This window comes from Coregonus clupeaformis, chromosome 21, assembly GCF_020615455.1.
Source record: "Coregonus clupeaformis isolate EN_2021a chromosome 21, ASM2061545v1, whole genome shotgun sequence".
Classification (NCBI taxonomy): Eukaryota; Metazoa; Chordata; class Actinopteri; order Salmoniformes; family Salmonidae; genus Coregonus; species Coregonus clupeaformis.
The window spans coordinates 13,777,171-13,799,271 of NC_059212.1; the positions used below are offsets into that span (position 1 = coordinate 13,777,171).

Genomic DNA, 22,101 nt, shown 5'->3' on the forward strand with positions numbered 1-22,101 from the left:
GACCTAAGACAGGGGATTTCTACTAGGATTAAATGTCAGGAATTGTGAAAAACTGAGTTTAAATGTATTTGACTAAGGTGTATGTAAACTTCCGACTTCAACTGTATATATACACTACCGTTCAAAAGTTTGGGGTCACTTGGAAATGTCCTTGTTTTCGAAAGAAAAGCAAATGTTTTGTCCATTAAAATAACATCAAATTGATCAGAAATACAGTGTAGACATTGTTAATGTTGTAAATGGCTATTGTAGCTGGAAACGGCTGATTTTTAGTAGAATATCTACATAGGTGTACAGAGGCCCATTTATCAGCAACCATCAGTCCTGTGTTCCAATGGCACGTTGTGTTTGCTAATCCAAGTTTATCATTTTAAAAGGCTAATTGATCATTAGAAAACCCTTTTACAATTATGTTAGCACAGCTGAAAACTGTTGTGCTGATTTAAAGAAGCAATAAAGTTGGCATCCTTGAGACTAGTTGAGTATCTGGAGCATCAGCAATTATTATCGATTACAGGCTCAAAATGGCCAGAAACAAATAACTTTCTTCTGAAACTCGTCAGTCTATTCTTCTTCAGATGAATGAAGGCTATTCCGTGTGAGAAATTGCCAAGAAACTGAAGATCTTGTACAACGCTGTGTACTACTCCCTTCACAGAACTGCGCAAACTGGCTCTAACCAGAATAGAAAGAGGAGTGGGAGGCCCCGGTGCACAACTGATTAAGAGGACAAATACTAGTCTAGTTTGAGAAACAGACGCCTCACATGATCTCAACTGGCAGCTTCATTAAATAGTACCCGCAAAACACCAATCTCAATGTCAATAGTGAAGAGGCGACTCCTGGATGCTGACCTTCTAGGCAGAGTTGCAAAGAAAAAGCCTTATCTCAGAATGGCCAATAAAAAGAAAAGAACACAGACACTGGACAGAGGAAGATTGGAAAAAATTGTTATGGACAGACAAATCGAAGTTTGAGGTGTTTGGATCACAAAGAAGAACATTTGTGAGACACAGACCAAATGAAAAGACACTAGAGGAGTGCTTGATGCCATCTGTCAAGCATGGTGGAGGCAATGTGATGGTCTGGGGGTGCTTTGGTGGTGGTAAAGTGGGAGATTTGTACAGGGTAAAAGGGATCTTGAAGAAGGAAGGCTATCACTCCATTTTGCAACGCCATGCCATACCCTGTGGACGGCGTTTGATTGTAGACAATTTCCTCCTACAACAGGACTATGACCCAAAGCACAGCTCCAAATTCTGCAAGAACTATTTAGGGAAGAAGCAGTCAGCTGGTATTGTGTCTATAATGGAGTGGCAAGCACAGTCACCAGATCTCAACCCTATTGAGCTGTTGTGGGAGCAGCTTGACCGTATGGTACGTAAGAAGTACCCATCAAGCCAATCCAACTTGTGGGAGGTGCTTCTGGAAGCATGGGATGAAATCTCTTCAGATTACCTCAACAAATTGACAACTAGAATGCCAAAGGTCTGCAAGGCTGTAATTGCTGCAAATGGAGGATTCTTTGACGAAAGCTAAGTTTGAAGGACACAATTATTATTTAAATTAAAAAGCATTACCTTGTCAATGACTACATTTCCTATTCATTTTGCTATATTTCCTATTCAAACTCATTTCATGTATGTTTTCATGGAAAACAAGGACATTTCTAAGTGACCCCAAACTTTTGAACGGTAGTGTGTGTGTATATATACACACATACATATACACATGCATTAAAATGCAAATCAGTTTACAACATTTTTTACATGCGTTTTTCTGGATTATTTTGTTGTTATTCTGTCTCTCACTGTTCAAATAAATTCACCATTAAAATTATAGACTGATCATGTCTTTGTCAGTGGGCAAACGTACAAAATCAGCAGGGGATCAAATACTTTTTCCCTCACTGTATATACTTATTATGGACACAGTATGCTTTACATTAGTTATCCAGTATCATCTCTTGCGTCGTTAACATTTCCTGAATTAATGCTGAAAGACATTTTAAGTGGCATTTTGATATAACACAACGAGGTGGACAAGAGTGAGGTAAGTGTACAGTCGTGGTCAAAAGTTTTGAGAATTACACAAATACACATTTTCACAAAGTCTGCTGCCTCAGTTTTGATGATGGCAATTTGCATATACTCCAGAATGTCATGAAGAGTGATCAGATGAATTGCAATTAATTGCAAAGTCCCTCTTTGCCATGAAAATGAACTTAGTCCCAAAAAAACATTTCCACTGCATTTCAGCCCTGCCACAAAAGCTGCCATTATGTCAGTTATTCTCTCGTTAACACAGGTGAGAGTGTTGACGAGGACAAGGCTGGAGATCACTCTGTCATGCTGATTGAGTTGGACTAACAGACTGGAAGCTTTAAAAGGAGGGTGGTGCTTGAAATCATTTGTTCTTCCTCTGTTAACCATGGTTACCTGCAAGGAAACACGTGCCGTCATCATTGCTTTGCACAAAAAGGGCTTCACAGGCAAGGATATTGCTGCTAGTAAGATTGCACCTAAATCAACCATTTATCGGATCATCAAGAACTTCAAGGAGAGAGGTTCAATTGTTGTGAAGAAGGCGTCGGGGCGCCCAAGAAAGCCCAGCAAGCGCCAGGACCGTCTCCTAAAGTTGATTTCAGCTGCGGGATCGTGGCACCACCAGTGCAGAGCTTGCTCAGGAATGGCAGCAGGCAGGTGTGAGTGCATCTGCACGCACAGTGAGGCGAAGACTTTTGGAGGATGGCCTGGTGTCAAGAAGGGCAGCAAAGAAGCCACTTCTCTCCAGGAAAAACATCAGGGACAGACTGATATTCTGCAAAAGGTACAGGAATTGGACTGCTGAGGACTGGGGTAAGTCATTTTCTCTGATGAATCCCCTTTCCGATTGTTTGGGGCATCCGGAAAACACCTTGTCCGGAGAAGACAAGGTGAGCGCTACCATCAGTCCTGTGTCATGCCAACAGTAAAGCATCCTGAGACCATTCATGTGTGGGGTTGCTTCTCAGCCAAGGGAGTGGGCTCACTCACAATTTTGCCTAAGAACACAGCCATGAATAAAGAATGGTACCAACACATCCTCCGAGAGCAACTTCTCCCAACCATCCAAGAACAGTTTGGTGACGACCAATGCCTTTTCCAGCATGATGGACCACCTTGCCATAAGGCAAAAGTGATAACTATGTGGCCGGGGAACAAAACATCGAAATTTGGGTCCATGGCCAGGAAACTCCCCAGACCTTAATCCCATTGAGAACTTGTGGTCGATCCTCAAGAGGCAGGTGGACAAACAAAAACCCACATATTCTGACAAACTCCAAGCATTGATTATGCAAGAATGGGCTGTCATCAGTCAGGATGTGGCCCAGAAGTTAATTGACAGCATGCCAGGGCGGATTGCAGAGGTCTTGAAAAAGAAGCGTCAACACTGCAAATATTGACTTTTTGCATAAACTTAATGTAATTGTCAATAAAAGCCTTTGACACTTATGGAATGCTTGTAATTATACTTCGGGATACCATAGTAAAATCTGACAAAAATATCTCATAACACTGAAGCAGCGAAATTTGTGAAGACCAATACTTGTGTCATTCTCAAAACTTTTGACCACGACTGTATATTGCTGCCCACCAAGAGAAGGAGAGACAGGGAAGATGTGACTATTCTCGGCGTTGGATGAACATATCCTCCACATCTCTCCCTCTGATGAATCCCTGGGTTTTCTTGTGGTGGTGTCTGCTGGGGCCAAGATCTTGTGTGGTCTTGAGGAATCTGTTGGACTAGAGGTGGACAAGAGAAAAGAGACTGTTAGATTGAGAAGAAGGTGGACTGTCTAAAAAATGAATGGGGGGAGGGAGAATAATGGGAAAATAATGTACAGTACAGGTGTGTAAAGCTCATAGAGACTTACCCAGAAAGACTCACAGCTGTAATCGCTGTCAAAGGTGCTTCTACAAAGTATTGACTCAGGAGTGTGAATATTTACTGTATGCAAATGAGACACAGCTTCAAAGTAGTCTGTGTTAAAGGTACAATATGCAGAAATCGCTCCTCTATTTCCTGGTTGCAAAAATTCTAATAGTTCGCCTAATTTCAGTTTATGTGACTAAACAAGCAATGTAGAGAATCACTGTACCATCTAAACCTCTGTGAAATGTCTTCTTAGACTTGCTTTCAATGAGAATTACAGATCTTTAACTCACATTTCTATATGAATTTGGTAGGGTCGCCCAACAAGTTACATATTGCAGCTTTAAGGAAGATGTTTGTTCCTCTTAAGTTCTTGGCTCTCTCCAGAACAGCCATCTTGTCGTTAAACCTTAGGAACTTGACCACTATCAGCCTGTGTCTGTCACCTGGGCTGGTTACAGGTTTTCCAGACCTGTGGGCTTCACCTCAATCTTCCTATGATCCATCTGCAGCTTTTCTGTGATAATTTTTCTTACTTTCTCCTCAGACTCAGCCCAGTTCTCATGTGAAGACTCTGGGATGCCATAGTCAACGATGCTAGTCCTCCAGGTGTCACGCCCTGACTCAGGGGACTCTTATATGTTGAGTCAGGGTGTGTGTATTCTTTGATTGTGTATATTCTATGTGGTTTATCTAGGATGGGTATTTCTATGTTGGCCGGTGTGGTTCCCAATCAGAGGCAGCTGTCGCTCGTTGTCTCTGATTGGGGATCATACTTAGGCAGCCTATTGGCACTATTGAGTTGTGGGATCTTGTTCCGGGTAAGGTTTGTTGTGTGTTAAACCTTAGGACTTCACGTTTCGTTTGTTTATTGTTTTGTTGTGTGTTTATTCAATTTAAATAAACATGTACGCATATCACGCTGCGCCTTGGTCTGACCCGTCATTCAACGAGCGTGACAGAAGATCCCACTAAACGAGGACCAAGCAGCGTGCCCAGGCGGAGCGAGTAGCCATGTCACAGGTGGGCAATTTGTGGTCATGGGAAGAGATATTTGCGGGGAGAGGACCATGGGCTAAGGTAAATGCCCGGAGAGGAGCAACGGCAACACGGAGGAGGCCGGTCGAGGAGGAAGCCCGAGAAGCAGCCCCAATAAAAAAAAAATTGGGGGGCACACGGGGTGGTTGGCGGAGCCTAGTGTCAGAGCAGAGCCAACTCCCCGTACTCACGCGAGGAAGCGTATGACTGGGCAGGCTCCGTGTTATGAATCAGGCCTTCATGGTCGGATTGCTGCAAAGAAACCACTACTAAAGGACACCAATAATAAGAAGACTTGCTTGGGCCAAGAAACACGATCAATGGACATTAGACCGGTGGAAATTTGTCCTTTGGTCTGGAGGATTTTTGGATCCAACCGCCGTGTCTTTGTGAGACGCGGTGTGGGTGAACGGATGATCTCCACATGTGTATTTCCCACAGTAAAGCATGGAGGAGGAGGTGTTATGGTGTGAGGGTGCTTTGCTGGTGACACTGTCTGTGATTGATTTAGAATTCAAGGCACATTTAACCAGCATGGCTACCACAGCATTCTGCAGCGATACGCCATCCCATCTGGTTTGGGCTTAGTGGGACTATCATTTGTTTTTCAACAGGACAATGACCCAACACACTTCCAGGCTGTGAAAGGGCTATTTTACCAAGAAGGAGACTGATGGAGTGCTGCATCAGATGACCTGGCCTCCACAATCCCCCGACCTCTGTCCGTCAGACTGCCAGATAGTGAAGCGTGATTAATCATTCCAGAGAATGCCACTCACACACACACATCATTCCACTGCTCCAGAGTCCATTGGCGGCAAGTTTTACACCACTCCAGCCGACACTTGGCATTGCGCATGGTGATCTTAGACTTGTATGCGGCTGCTCAGCCATGGAAACCCATTTCATGAAGCTCCCGACGAACAGTTCTTGTGCTGACGTTGCTTCCAGAGGCAGTTTGGAACTCAGTTGGGAGAGTTGCAACCGAGGACAGACGATTTTTACGTGCTTCAGCACTCGGCGGTCCCATTATGTGAGCTTGTGGCCTACCATTTCGCGGCTGAGCCGTTGTTGCTCCTAGACGTTTACACTTCACAATAACAGCCCTTACAGTTGACCGGGGCAGAAATCTGACGAACTGACTGTTTGAAAGGTGCCATCCTATCTTGCGGCAGGACTAGCCTAGAACCTATGTTCTGTTCAGTTTGAGGAGAGCGCGAAGATGAAGGGGACCGGAGGTCAACTTTGATAGCTTGCTACTATTATAATTGATTTTATTAAAAACAATGTTTCTTGCCCATGATGTATCTTCTTTGGATTTTATATGGCGGTTGGCAACCAACTTTAAAGGTTCATTACCGCCACCAACTGGACTGGAGTGTTGCCCGCACTGCAATTGTCGCATAAAGTATTTCACTGACCCCCAAAATATCCCACCTTGTTTAGTGTATTTTGTTTTGGCGAAGTTGTGAAATTTTACCGACACATTTTTCCATATGGCCTGTCGTGACTTTTTTTATGCATCAGGTCATTCATCCACATGAAATGGTAACCTGGTTAGTGAGACAGTCCTAAAATAAACATCAACGATAGATACACTTTCTCAGAGTAAGCCATTAACCTCAGCCAGAGTGGCATCTTTATGTCATGTCAGAACTCAGGGTAAATCCCCAGGGCTACTTATTACACTGAGAACCAAACCCAGGAGTTATCCTATAAAACTGTTAAAGGAGGAGGATGCAGCAAGCCCCAGAGCCTGTTCTCGTTCAGGTCAGCTTGACATTTTTAACAATCTTTCTCTGGAGAGGAATGATCTGCGCCTAGTCCCTTAAAAAACGATAGAGGATGAGGATCTGGCCATTCGTCTACCAAATGGCATTGACATTTAACATTTTGCGATCCTCTCTATCCTTGTCTGGTTGTTGTTTATGTAGATTTTGCCCGTAGGTTTTATTCATAGACCATCGGATGATCATTCGTGATTATTTGTAGCATAACCTTTTGGAGTTGAAGAGAAGAAAATAGGGGATATTTTTTGGGAGGGAAACATGACGGCTTGGCATTTGGAAAATATTTGTCTAAGATGTTTTTTCAAGTACACTGTGTAGTGTAGCATTGAATGCAGTAAAAATAAACTGCTTGTATGAGGTTTGCCCGAGTGCAATTCATATTGGACATAGAATGTGCTTATTAATAAAATGCTGAAAAGGAGGACATACTCACCCCAAAACCCATAATCTATTCCTGACACACACAAAACTCAATTCATACATTATAGAGCAGATACCCAACTATGGTTTGATATTTGAAAAGGCAAACCCCACAGGTTGCTAATGCTTACACCATACTGTGCCCCTATCAGAGCCCCTGTCAGTTCTGTTTCCAACAATAGCCTTGGAGTAGCAGTCAAACCAACTTACTTTATAGACTTTTTGTAAGCTTCATCACTATGACACAAATTCTCCTTGTCACTCAAAAATCCATAATGGTGTCAGATATTGACTGGGTCCTGTTGTCACAAAGATGGCCCAACCATTCCTGATTATTATTGAGCTCTTTCGCAGCCCCCAGCTGACATCATGTAGAACAGACAGTACAGACCGGATGTACTGTACAGTACAAGACCTTCAGGCAGAATGTGTTACTGTACAAAATCGATAGCTATGGCTCGATTAAATGGCTCTATTTTTAAAACTTAAACCTACTTCAATTAATCATTAACACTATTATTTTCTAATGATTCTGACCATAAACAGCAGTGCTGCCAAAGCTATTATAGAGAGATGCAAGAGGCAGATCTAATTCAGAGATACTGTAAAGCAGGGATGGGTAACTGACCAAATTTCGCTTAGGGCCCCCAAAAGGGCTGGCTCTCACTGCATTAGTGGGTATTGATGTGGGTACGCAGACCCACAAGCCTCTCCGGCCCCTCACGATGAGATCAGATTTTTTGTGGCCACCACTCCCATCAAAGTTGCCCATACCTGCTGTAAAGCATTTGTGCATGTGCTCTGGTGTTCACTCTAGTCTCAAGCAATATGATAGCCGGCGACATCAAATTCCTAGAAGAGTAGCCTCTTGCTTCGTACTATCTTTGGGTCGGAAGTCTCCCTGCTACTTATGATAACGTCATCACTGAATCTGTGATAACACTTACAGTGAGGGAAAAAAGTATTTGATCCCCTGCTGATTTTGTATGTTTGCCCACTGACAATAAAATGATCAGTCTATAATTTTAATGGTAGGGTTATTTGAACAGTGAGAGACAGAATAACAACAAAAAAATCCAGAAAAACCCATGTCAAAAATGTTATACATTTATTTGCCTTTTAATGAGGGAAATAAGTATTTGACCCCCTCTCAATCAGAAAGATTTCTGGCTCCCAGGTGTCTTTTATACAGGTAATGAGCTGAGATTAGGAGCACACTCTTAAAGGGAGTGCTCCTAATCTCAGCTTGTTACCTGTATAAAATACACCTGTCCACAGAAGCAATCAATCAATCAGATTCCAAACTCTCCACCATGGCCAAGACCAAAGAGCTCTCCAAGGATGTCAGGGACAAGATTGTAGACCTACACAAGGCTGGAATGGGCTACAAGACCATCGCCAAGCAGCTTGGTGAGAAGGTGACAACAGTTGGTGCGATTATTCGCAAATGGAAAAAACACAAAAGGACTGTCAATCTCCCTCGGCCTGGGGCTCCATGCAAGATCTCACCTCGTGGAGTTGCAATGATCATGAGAACGGTGAGGAATCAGCACAGAACTACACGGGAGGATCTTGTCAATGATCTCAAGGCAGCTGGAACCATAGTCACCAAGAAAACAATTGGTAACACACTACGCCATGAAGGACTGAAATCCTGCAGCGTCCGCAAGGTCCCCCTGCTCAAGAAAGCACATATACAGGCCCGTCTGAAGTTTGCCAATGAACATCTGAATGATTCAGAGGAGAACTGGGTGAAAGTGTTGTGGTCAGATGAGACCAAAATGGAGCTCTTTGGCATCAACTCAACTCGCCGTGTTTGGAGGAGGAGGACTGCTGCCTATGACCCCAAGAACACCATCCCCACCGTCAAACATGGAGGTGGAAACATTATGCTTTGGGGGTGTTTTTCTGCTAAGGGGACAGGACAACTTCACCGCATCAAAGGGACGATGGACGGGGCCATGTACCGTCAAATCTTGGTTGAGAACCTCCTTCCCTCAGCCAGGGCATTGAAAATGGGTCGTGGATGGGTATTCAAGCATGACAATGACCCAAAACACACGGCCAAGGCAACAAAGGAGTGGCTCAAGAAGAAGCACCTTAAGGTCCTGGAGTGGCCTAGCCAGTCTCCAGACCTTAATTCCATAGAAAATCTGTGGAGGGAGCTGAAGGTTCGAGTTGCCAAACGTCAGGCTCGAAACCATAATGACTTGGAGAAGATCTGCAAAGAGGAGTGGGACAAAATCCCTCCTGAGATGTGCGCTAACCTGGTGGCCAACTACAAGAAACGTCTGACCTCTGTGATTGCCAACAAGGGTTTTGCCACCAAGTACTAAGTCATGTTTTGCAGAGGGGTCAAATACTTATTTCCCTCATTAAAATGCAAATCAATTTATAACATTTTTGACATGCGTTTTTCTGGATTTTTTGTTTGTTATTCTGTCTCTCACTGTTCAAATAAACCTACCATTAAAATTATAGACTGATCATGTCTTTGTCAGTGGGCAAACGTACAAAATCAGCAGGGGATCAAATACTTTTTTCCCTCACTCTATCACTGTTCGTCATTAGAATGCGTAATTCTCTGTCAGCTGAACCCACTCCAATTATCCAACAGAGAATATTCCACAAAATGTCTGTGCCATGCTCAAACCGATGACAGTGTGTGATTATCTAATTTAATTCTCATGCTTTTTTCTCAATCCATCCCTCTCTTCCTCTCCATTGCTAGGTGTGCTGGTGGAGGCTCCAGTGAAGGAGGGATAGAGGAGAAGTGTGTGAAAGAAGAGAGAAAGTGTCTGACTGACGTGGTGACCGAGGATGAAGAAGAGCAGGAGTGTGTTAGCGGTGACCCCAGGCGATGTGAGTGCATTAGCTATATCGCTAGTCTCTGAAATCCCAGACCTAGGGCAACAGCACTAGGTCTGGGAATCATGTCGGATTTTCTTGGCCACTTCGAAAGGGGAGAAAAAACATTTTGGGGGTGGGGTGTACTCTTCAGATAGACAATTCTCCCAACAAATCACGAGTTTGGGTAGGAAAACATGAGAGATGCGGACACAGTGCAGACTCGGATAGCTAGGCAAATGTTATGCCGCGTTCACGTCATGTCGGAAACTCGGGTCCTCCGAGTTAAAATGAACGTAAGTTATTTGCGTAGAGCTTCCTATTGGTTGAGTCTGATACCTCCCAAGTGGGAAACTTGGGTATCATCTTTCTACAACCAGTAACCAAGTCGGAAATGTCTGAGTTTCTGATTTTCCGACATTACATGAACGTCGCATTAGACCCAGTTAGTGGTTGTAAGCTTGAAACGCTAACATTAGCTGTCAAACTACCCTCTAGACTGTCTGTCTAGAGAGACTGCAACACCTCACTTATTATTCACACCTTGTTTTGACAGTATCTTTCCATTCAGGTTGTTTAGCAGTTTGCCTTTGCTTACTAGTCATCATTTGGCAAGGCAACAATGTAGTGTTATATCTATTCATTACTTGGATAATCATTTACCCCACTGCGTGAAATGGCATTAGTTTCCCTCTCAAATGGCAACAAAACTCAGTGTGGTTGTTTTAGCTAGCTAGTACAGTAAGTCCTCCCATCCACCCTTATCGGTAGCCAAACACATCATATGAAGAGTACCTAAATGAGGACTTCATAACACACTCTTAAGCAGTACATAAGCATTTAATAAATACTTAAGTCGTAAAAACAAATAAAGAGAGTCGCACACTCTATGTATAAACTCCCAGTAATTTATTGGGTAAGAAACCACCAACGTTTCGGCATCACTGTGCCTTCTTCAGTTATTTGTTTTTATAGCTTACAGTTTATTCACTGTTAGTCAGCACCTCTCCACTAAATAATGTTCTCTGGGTGTGCTCCAGCTCATGAGCAGATGACCGTCCAGAAACAGAGGGGTGTCCGACAGGGCAGAGAAAGAGCGGAATGGAGGAAGGGGGAGGGGTGGGGGGAGGGGGGGTAGGAGAGAGGGTGACAGGAAGGGAGCTTTAGAAAAGGAGAAAGGGGGAGGGGGAGGAAGAGAGAGGAAGTGGGGGTGGGGGTGTGTGGGGGGGGACGGAGATATGGAGAGAGGGTGACAGGAAGGGAGCTTTAGAAAGAGAGAAAGCTGTCCGTCCTGTCTCCCTGTAGTGCTGTCTTAGGCGTCTCACAGTACGGACATTGCAATTTATTTCCCTGGCCACATCTGCAGTCCTCATGCCTCCTTGCAGCATGCCTAAGGCACGTTCACGCAGATGAGCATTGATCCTGGGCATCTTTCTTTTGGTTTTTTTCAGAGTCAGTAGAAAGGCCTCTTTAGTGTCCTACGTTTTCATAACTGTGACCTTAATTGCCTACCGTCTGTAAGCTGTAAGTCTTAACGACCGTTCCACAGGTGCATGTTCATTAATTGTTTATGGTTCATTGAACAAGCATGGTAAACAGTGTTTAAACCCTTTACAATGAAGATCTGTGAAGTTATTTTGATTTCTACGAATTATCTTTGAAAGACAGGGTCCTGAAAATGGGATTTTATATACAGCCTTCAAGCCAATTTATGCTGGCTCTGGCTATGCGATCCGGAGGCTCCGTACGGAGGGTGTGACGCAATTGCGGAGCCTCTGGAGGCTTGTGGAGGCCAAATTGAGCTCTGTACCGCATCACCGTGCACCTCCCAAATATTGTAACAATGCGGAGGGCTCCGTATATAGTTCCTGATTGACATGATTGGTTGACATAGGTGGGGGCAGGAGTAGTGCTGTTGCGGTGACCATATTACCACCACACCGGCGGTCACGAGTCATGTGTAGCTCAGTTGATAGAGCATGGTGTTTGCAACGCCAGGGTTGTGGGTTCGTTTCCCACGGGGGACCAGTATGGGGGAAAAAATGTATGCACTCACTTAACTGTAAGTCGCTCTGGATAAGAGTGTCTGCTAAAATGACTAAAAATGTTTTTAAAAAATGAATGTAGTCAAATTCCACGTGACCGCTTAGTCACGGTGATTAGGCTTCTCCAAGCTCTAATGCTGCTAATGGTCATTAGTAGCCTATCAAACTTGCTAACTGCCTGGTACTCAGAACTCTATTGTCCCTCTAATCACTCTGACATCAATGCAAATATATTTGAAAATCAAATCAAACACTTAATGAGAGTCCATAAGCTCATGTTGCGCAACATTTCTATAGGCTATGCAATTGCGGGAGAAAACAGAGTGATGGCGGCTAATAAAAAGAGGAGGATCCCATCAGCTTTCTATAGGCTAGGCCTACTATATTTATTTCTCTACTTTCCTAATATTAAGCACATTGCTTCTCTTTACAACAGGAGTATAGCCTACCTGGCTGGCATGAAAATGAACCAAGGGAAAAGCGTCCTCCATTCGCTTTTTAAGTGCATAGATTACATGTATTTTTTCACTCTGCCCACGTTTCAAGAGAGGTGCATGATAGTGGTCCATTCTAAATGAAAACAAATTTCACACACATATTATTTAGTATATGTAAAGATTAAATCAAGAATAGTCTGATGGGTGACTATTAGCCTATCACTTATGAATGATATATTATCACTTGTGAATGATGCCCAGCCTAAGAAACAGCCTTTTTTTGTGTGACTTTTTCGAATCATAGTCGCACACCTCATGTAGCCTAGCCCATAGGCCTATATGTTTTGATAAGGTTTGTATCACAACTAAAGTGGCCAAATACCTTCTTAAAATTAACATATTAATCAACTTTACAAGGGGTTTAGAGCCTAACTGACATACATAAGCAGCGCGTGAGTTTCAAGTTTTGGGAAGATACATTTCACCATAAAAATGCACTTTTATAATAAAAGCATTACATGCATAATCGCATTTGCGGTCACTTTTGATAATGGTGTTTTCCTGCTAATGGAACATTGGCGCTTATAGCCTAATGCCATGTGCGCATTGCTGCGCTTATAATGTGAAGAAATAGCTTAATAGTTTATCAACATTTTAAGCTAAATTTTCTGATCTGTTGCGTCAGCCACATTGCGTAAAAAACGTTTTTCTGATGCTAGTGGTTGTATTAATTTGGGATCTATTGGATCCCACAACTGTCCCAGACTGTTTGGAATATTTTTTTCTCGCACAGAATAGAATAGGTCGACTTTTGTACTATGGGGGATAGTAGATTGACATAGGCTAGTGCTTTTGCTGTTCGTTAGGCCTACTCATCTTGTTGGCTGACGAAAAGTAAATGTGGACAAGTTCTTCCAATATCTTCAATATGCTACTCGGAATTGGATAAGGACGCGCGCAGTTGCGTCCCCGATGTCACAACATACAACCCAACGTTTGTAGAACAACTAAAGTTACATTAACTCTAAATTAAGCATATAGGAGTACCTATTTCTTTGTTAACCGCTCAACACAGAATAGCCGCATGTGCGCACTCCCTCAATTTCGTTTGGAGAACATATTTATATTTTATTCAGCTTTGTTCAATTGTATTCTTCATACTATAAAATAATATAAAATAATGTGACAGAATTCTAAACAAATCTTGTCTGCTAAATGAACGAGTGTAGCCCACAGCCATTTGGCACACCAAGAGCAGGACCAAACATAAGGACAACTCAGAGTATGCTATGCTATTCTATTCTTCTGAAATAGACGACGTTTTCTTAATAATAATATAATAATAAAATTTAGCAGACGCTTTTATCCAAAGCGACTTACAGTCATGCGTCCATACATTTTTTTGTGTACGGGTGGTCCCGGGGATCGAACCCACTACCTTGGCGTTACAAGCGCCGTGCTCTACCAGCTGAGCTACAGAGGACCATCTTCATATCATGCTTCTTGAGACCTGTCTAAAATAAATAATGAATTTATTGGGAAGGTGTAGGCTGTATTAAATGGATTTATTAGACTTTTTCAAATGTAGATGTTCCAAAGGTCTGCATCAGTGGCTTGTAGGCTATGTGTGGAAGCCAGGAGATGCTAAATGTGTTTATGTTAATTAACGGTCAATTACCGTGAGATCGACAGTTATTTGCTTGACAATCACCAGCTGACACATTTTCGTGACCGCCACAGCCCTAGGCAGGAATAAACACACTCACTTTCCTCACAACAGCTCTACAGCTCTACTCCGCAAAGTGCAAGAAGTATGAATGCCCAGACTTCTGCAGAGGCCGTAGAGCAGGAAATGCTGTATGGCCACTGCAGACGTCGGATTGACCATGCAGAGCCTTTTAGTGTCACTGGAATGATTATATCTGTATTCTGTATACTTATTATATGTGTTATATTTATGACTGACATGCTCCTTCACACAGCAGCATACAGTTTTGACACATTTATCAATAATTGATGTAAACAGCCTTATGTTAACTATTGCAGTCAATAATACAGCAGTTAATGGGCCCAGCACATCCTGTTCCTGGGGCCTGGTTAAGTGATTATGCCACCGTTAGTTACGTTACTAAATCGTCTACGATTTAGGAGCTAAGACATTGGGTTCAATTCGGTCAAACACACATGCGGTATTTACTCAGTAGCGCATATTTCCTTATGTTCCTCAACTGCCTAACACAGTAAGACATTGGCCTCAATTCAGTCAAATCCACACACATTGCGTTGTCCACATTTCTTATGGTCATATAAAATCACACAATATAATCTTAGTACTAGTAATTCTGACAGAGGGCCGATTCTAGGTGAGTTTTCTGGCAAGATTGTAAAACTTTTGTCACCATCTTCTTATAAAAATGACAATTTTTGTGTATCTGTTTATTCACATTTTACCACAATGAACTACCTCATTGATGCTTTGACAATATGCCAATGCTAATCAATATGTCTTTCAAAGATTCGGATAAAAAAAGAAATCATTTATTATTTGAAAGGAAGATTAAACACAATACAGAAAGATGAAAGAACATCCCCTATCTGAAATTATCATTGAAACCTAATGCAGTGAAAGATATACAGGTATTTTTCCCTGTCCTTTTTTCAATTCAAAGTAAGAACAGCATATCGATCACGGATTAGAGTTACACATGTCCGGCTCCTGGAAATAACTAATCAATATGTGATAAATACACAACACAGTAAAACACATTATAAATACGTTTATAACATATTGACATGTTGCCACTGAAATATCTGGTTATGGCACTTTTGTGACACAAGTGAAACGCAATAGGAAAAAGCCTATCACACCATAAATACATTGTAACGTATTGACATGTTGCCATTGAAATATCCTGTTTTGTCGGCCCTTATTTGACACGTGAAACATAATGGAAAAAGCCCATCTCAGGGTTGCTAGGTTGGACTGCCACTCTCCCACTGCAGACAGCAACGATAAATCAGACAGTGCTGTGTTTACTCTGTCAGTTACAGCAGGGACTGACTGGGAGCAGGTGGGGCTGTTCTCTATCTCCATCCTCTGTCTGTTCTTTGTGTCTCTCGCTCTCTCTCTTGCGCTCTCATCGGTCTGTCCCTCTCTTTGTCGCTCTCTCTTGCTCTCTCATCGGTCTCTCTCTCTCTCCCCCTCTCTCTCTCGCTCCCTCCCTCCCTCACTCCCTCCCTCAGCCTGCCTCTATATCTTCCTGTTGACTTCTCTCATTTTCACTTCCTTCTCTGCCTGTCTTCTCTTTCTGATCTAACTCTTATTTGTTAGTCTCTCTATCTTCCCCCTGTGTTAGTCTCTCTATCTTCCCCTTGTGTTAGTCTCTCCATCTTCCCCTTGTGTTAGTCTCTCTATCTTTCCCCCTTGTGTTAGTCTTTCTATCTTCCCCCTGTGTTAGTCTCTCTATCTTCCCCTTGTGTTAGTCTCTCTATCTTCCCCCTGTGTTAGTCTCTCTATCTTCCCCTTGTGTTAGTCTTTCTATCTTCCCCTTGTGTTAGTCTCTCCATCTTCCCCTTGTGTTAGTCTCTCTAGCTTCCCCTTGTGTTAGTCTCTCTATCTTTCCCCCTTGTGTTAGTCTCTCTATCTTTCCCCCGTTGTTAGTCTCTCTATCTTTCCCCCTTGTGTTAGTCTCTCCATCTTCCCCCGTTGTTAGTCTTTCTATCTTCCCCTTGTGTTAGTCTCTCCATCTTCCCCTTGTGTTAGTCTCTCCATCTTCCCCTTGTGTTAGTCTCTCTAGCTTCCCCTTGTGTTAGTCTCTCTATCTTTCCCCCTTGTGTTAGTCTCTCTATCTTTCCCCCGTTGTTAGTCTTTCTATCTTTCCCCCTGTGTTACTCTATCTCTTTCCCCCTGTGTTAGTCTGTCTATCTTTCCCCCAGTGTTTTTAGTATATTTTTTAGTATTTTCTTTATTTAATTTTTTTTATTATTTTAAAAAAATATATGGGGGGGTAGATCAGCTTTAATATTGCAGATAGATTGTAACTTCAAATCAATGTAATTGTCTGAATCACTTCCAATCCCCCATGTGTTTTTTCCCCGCAAATATATACAGTTGAAGTCGGAAGTTTACATACACCTTAGCCAAATACATTTAAATTCAGTTTTTCACAATCCCTGACATTTAATCCTAGTAACAAATTCCCTGTCTTAGGTCAGTTAGGATCACCACTTTATTTTAAGAATGTGAAATGTCAGAATAATAGTAATTTGCAACCAAGCTTTAACTTCCTGACTGATGTCTTGAGATGTTGCCTCAATATATCCACATAATTTTCCTTCCTCATGATGCCATCTATTTTGTGAAGTGCACCAGTCCCTCCTGCAGCAAAGCACCCCCACAGCATGATGCTGCCACCCCCGTGCTTCACAGTTGGGATGGTGTTCTTCGGCTTGCAAGCGACCCCCTTTTTCCTCCAAACATAACGATGGTCATTATGGCCAAACAGTTCTATTTTTGTTTCATCAGACCAGAGGACATTTCTCCAAAAAGTACGTTCTTTGTCCCCATGTGCAGTTGCAAACCGTAGTCTGGCTTTTTATGGTGGTTTTGGACGAGTGGCTTCTTCCTTGCTGAGCGGCCTTTCAGGTTATGTCGATATAGGACTCGTTTTACTGTGGATATAGATACTTTTGTACCTGTTTCCTCCAGCATCGTCACAAGGTCCTTTGTTGTTGTTCTGGGATTGATTTGCACTTTTCACACCAAAGTACGTTCATCTCTAGGAGACAGAACGCCTCTCCTTCCTGAGCGGTATGACGGCTGCGTGGTCTAATGGTGTTTATACTTGCGTACTATTGTTTGTACAGATGAACGTGGTACCTTCAGGCCTTTGGAAATTGCTCCCAAGGATGAACCAGACTTGTGGAGGTCCACAATCTTTTTTCTGAGGTCTTGGCTGATTTCTTTTGATTTTCCCATGATGTCAAGCAAAGAGGCACTGAGTTTGAAGGTAGGCCTTGAATTACATCCACAGGTCCACCCCAAATTGACTCAAATGATGTCAATTAGCCTATCAGAAGCTTCTAAAGCCATGACATCATTTTCTGGAATATCCAAACTGTTTAAAGGCACAGTCAACTTAGTGTATGTAAACTTCTGACCCACTGGAATTGTCATACAGTGAATTATAAGTGAAATAATCTGTCTGTAAACAATTGTTGGAAAACTTACTTGTGTCATGCACAAAGTAGATGTCTTAACCGACTTGCCAAAACTATAGTTTGTTAACAAGTAATGTCTGGAGTGGTTGAAAAACAAGTTTTAATGACTCCAACCTAAGTGTATGTAAACTTCTGACTTCAACTGTACATACTATTTTTATGGACAGTCAATTTTACAATAATTCTATTTTGTTTGTTTTTACTCCTGCACTTCCTCTACCCTCAACCTCTCCGATCATTTTCAAGCTGTCAATCCTTTAGTCCTTAAATTAAACTGGTATACTTTTCTATTTATCACAATTTTCTTTAACCAATTATGGTCTTTGATGTTCCTTACTTTGTCCCCCTTCCACTTTCCTCTTCCATTTTTGCCGTAATGCTGCAATTATTTGGTTATAATTTTGGGTAGAGCAGCCATTTCCATATGTTTTTGTTAGCTGCATGTAAGACATAACTCCACCAGTTCTACCTATGATATCATTTACGAAGATTATACTTTTTTAAACATCTTTTTTTTTAAAGAAGGTTTTTTATCAATTAGTATATTGAGTTTAACCACAATATTTGTTGCATTATTTGTTCTGTCATTTCTGGAGGATTAAATTGAAATTGCAAACAACTTTCTATGGCTTTCCCCCGGTGTTAGTCTGTCGATCTTTCCCCCTGTGTTAGTCTGTACAGTGAGGGAAAAAAGTATTTGATCCCCTGCTGATTTTGTACGTTTGCCCACTGACAAAGAAAGATCAGTCTATAATTTTAATGGTAGGTTTATTTGAACAGTGACAGACAGAATAACAACAAAAAAATCCAGAAAAACGCATGTCAAAAATGTTATCAATTGATTTGCATTTTAATGAGGGAAATAAGTCCCTCTCAATCAGAAAGATTTCTGTCTCCCAGGTGTCTTTTATACAGGTAACGAGCTAAGATTAGGAGCACACTCTTAAAGGGAGTGCTCCTAATCTCAGTTTGTTACCTGTATAAAAGACACCTGTCCACAGAAGCAATCAATCAATCAGATTCCAAACTCTCCACCATGGCCAAGACCAAAGAGCTCTCCAAGGATGTCAGGGACAAGATTGTAGACCTACACAAGGCTGGAATGGGCTACAAGACCATCGCCAAGCAGCTTGGTGAGAAGCTGAAAACGGTGCGATTATTCGCAAATGGAAGAAACACAAAAGGACTGTCAATCTCCCTCGGCCTAGGGCTCCATGCAAGATCTCACCTCGTGGAGTTGCAATGATCATGAGAACGGTGAGGAATCAGCCCAGAACTACACGGGAGGATCTTGTCAATGATCTCAAGGCAGCTGGGACCATAGTCACCAAGAAAACAATTGGTAACACACTACGCCGTGAAGGACTGAAATCCTGCAGCGCCCGCAAGAACCCCCTGCTCAAGAAAGCACATATACAGGCCCGTCTGAAGTTTGCCAATGAACATCTGAATGATTCAGAGGAGAACTGGGTGAAAGTGTTGTGGTCAGATGAGACCAAAATGGAGCTCTTTGGCATCAACTCAACTCGCCGTGTTTGGAGGAGGAGGACTGCTGCCTATGACCCCAAGAACACCATCCCCACCGTCAAACATGGAGGTGGAAACATTATGCTTTGGGGGTGTTTTTCTGCTAAGGGGACAGGACAACTTCACCGCATCAAAGGGACGATGGACGGGGCCATGTACCGTCAAATCTTGGTTGAGAACCTCCTTCCCTCAGCCAGGGCATTGAAAATGGGTCGTGGATGGTTATTCAAGCATGACAATGACCCAAAACACACGGCCAAGTCAACAAAGGAGTGGCTCAAGAAGAAGCACATTAAGGTCCTGGAGTGGCCTAAGCAGTCTCCAGACCTTAATCCCATAGAAAATCTGTGGAGGGAGCTGAAGGTTCGAGTTGCCAAACGTCAGCCTCGAAACCTTAATGACTTGGAGAAGATTTGCAAAGAGGAGTGTGACAAAATCCCTCCTGAGATGTGTGCAAACCTGGTGGCCAACTACAAGAAACGTCTGACCTCTGTGATTGCCTACAAGGGTTTTGCCACCAAGTACTAAGTCATGTTTTGCAGAGGGGTCAAATACTTATTTCCCTCATTAAAATGCAAATCAATTGATAACATTTTTGACATGCGTTTTTCTGGATTATTTTGTTGTTATTCTGTCTCTCACTGTTCAAATAAACCTACCATTAAAATTATAGACTGATCATGTCTTTGTCAGTGGGCAAACGTACAAAATCAGCAGGGGATCAAATACTTTTTTCCCTCACTGTATATCTTTCCCCCTGTGTTAGTCTGTATATCTTCCCCCCTGTGTTAGTCAGTATATCATCCCCCTGTGTTAGTCTGTATATCTTCCCCCTGTGTTAGTCTGTATATCTTTCCCCTGTGTTAGTCTGTATGTCTTCCCCCCTGTGTTAGTCTGTCTATCTTCCCCCCTGTGTTAGTCTGTCTATTTCTCCCCTGTGTTAGTCTGTCTATTTTTCCCCTGTGTTAGTCTGTATATCTTTCCCCTGTGTTAGTCTGTCTAACTGACTCAACGTCTTCTCTCCCTTTATCTCTGTCATTGTTGTATTTCTCTCTCTTCCCCCTCTGTCTGTCTCGCTCTTTACATGCATATTTACTGCTTCACAGAGTTGTAGAGAGAGAGAGAGAGAGAATCCAATAACACCCCAGTAGGACACTTTGTGATACAGTAAAAGAATACATGTTTATGCTAACACTTCTTTTAAGAGGAGAACGCACAGCACAAGAGGTATATAATACATACCGTTTATCGTAGTCAAGTAAATAGAACACATGATCAGAGTAATGGATTTAACACTTAATGAAGCCCAGTCCTTAGCTACAGTGTGCTGAAGTGGCCCCTATGGCTTGGTACAGATCTAGGATCAGCTTGCCTTTCCCTAATCTTAACCATTAGACCCAAGACCAGCGTATTACTTCTGACAGAGTTTTTCCCTGAGGGCAGAGAAGTGTGATGTCACTCTGACACGAGCTAGGGGACAGAGGGACGCACACCCCACTGAGTGGAGAGGAGATGGAAGAGGGAGAGGGAGAGGAGGAGGAGGAAAAGGTGACCTGAGGGGAGAGGAGTATGGTGTATGTTACTCTGACATGGGGACAGAGAGAAGACAACCCACTGAGGAGAAGGAGGAGGAGGAAGAGCGGGGGGAGGGAGGGAGAGGAGGAGATGGTCCTGGGGCATTATTTTTAAAATATTAAAGTCAAATGACATTAATCTTTTATTGTCTCCATAGGGAAAATTGGTATCCAGGAAATTGGTATGACATACTACAGAACACTACATACGGAAATGAAACCGAAAGATCCGGCCAGGCGGATCCAGAGACTTTTGGAGAGACACAATAACAACAGGACCTGTAGTTCTCCCAAAATCTGGTTTCCCCCCAAAGCACCATAGCAGGACCCATGTTTCTCGCCAAAGCCTTACGTGATACAGAACAACAAGAAGCTCCTGGTTCCCAATCCCCCCCCCCCCCCACCCCTTACCATTCTCCGCAAACACCACCACACCTATCACTCACACAGACAGCATTTTAGGAATTCCTTGATTGCCTCCATCTCGTCCTCCGTCTCCCTCGTTCTTTTACACTTTGACGGAGTGAATATTAAACAGAGGGTGATGTATAACCCCACTCTGCCAGGAGTCGCTAGCTGAAACCGCCGTGTTTTACAGCCCACCATTACAGAGAAAGTCATAACATTGACACAGACACATAAAACACACATGCATTTACACACACACACACACGTGCACATACAGTGGGGTCTAGAATTGGATCCCTTGATAAAGATGAGCAAAAAATAAATACTACAAATACTGATGCATTGTTCTTTCGAAGGCCAAACCCACCACTGGTGTGCATGGCCAAAGAGCTCTATTTTCATGTCATATGACCATAGCACCAGTTCCAATCCATGTGCCAATGCCGTTTAGCAAACTCCAGGCGGTGCTATGGTCAGCTGTTATGAAAATAGAGTCTTTGGCCATGTACACAAATGGTGGTTTTTGGTCTTCGAAAGAACAATGCATATGCAGAAAATACCTCATCCCTACTGTAAAATATGGTGGTGGATCTTTTATGTTATGGGGCTATTTTGCTTCCACTTTGTCACTCCCTGACTCAGGGGACTCGTATATGTTGAGTCAGGGTGTGTATATTCTTTGTGGTGTTTTCTATGTTTCGATCTATTATGTGTAGATCTATGTTGGCCGGTGTGGTTCCCAATCAGAGGCAGCTGTAGCTCGTTGTCTCTGATTGGGGGTCATACTTAGGCAGCCTATTGGCACTAGTGGGTTGTGGGATCTTGTTCCGTGTAAGGTTTGTTGTATGTACAACCTTAGGACTTCACGTTTCGTTTGTTT

At 42.7% G+C, this 22,101-nt stretch overlaps 1 protein-coding gene across 1 annotated transcript in view; it reads left to right on the forward strand.

Annotated features, from left to right (window-relative positions):
* The window catches only part of LOC121534953 (cAMP-specific 3',5'-cyclic phosphodiesterase 4B), a 155,096-nt gene that overhangs the window by 45,765 nt on the left and 87,230 nt on the right, over positions 1-22,101 (forward strand). The window contains exon 2 of the mRNA XM_041841588.2: positions 9,895-10,025. Coding sequence (XP_041697522.1) covers positions 9,984-10,025 — 42 coding nt within the window. The 5' untranslated portion in view covers positions 9,895-9,983. The remainder of the gene's footprint in view (positions 1-9,894; positions 10,026-22,101) is intronic.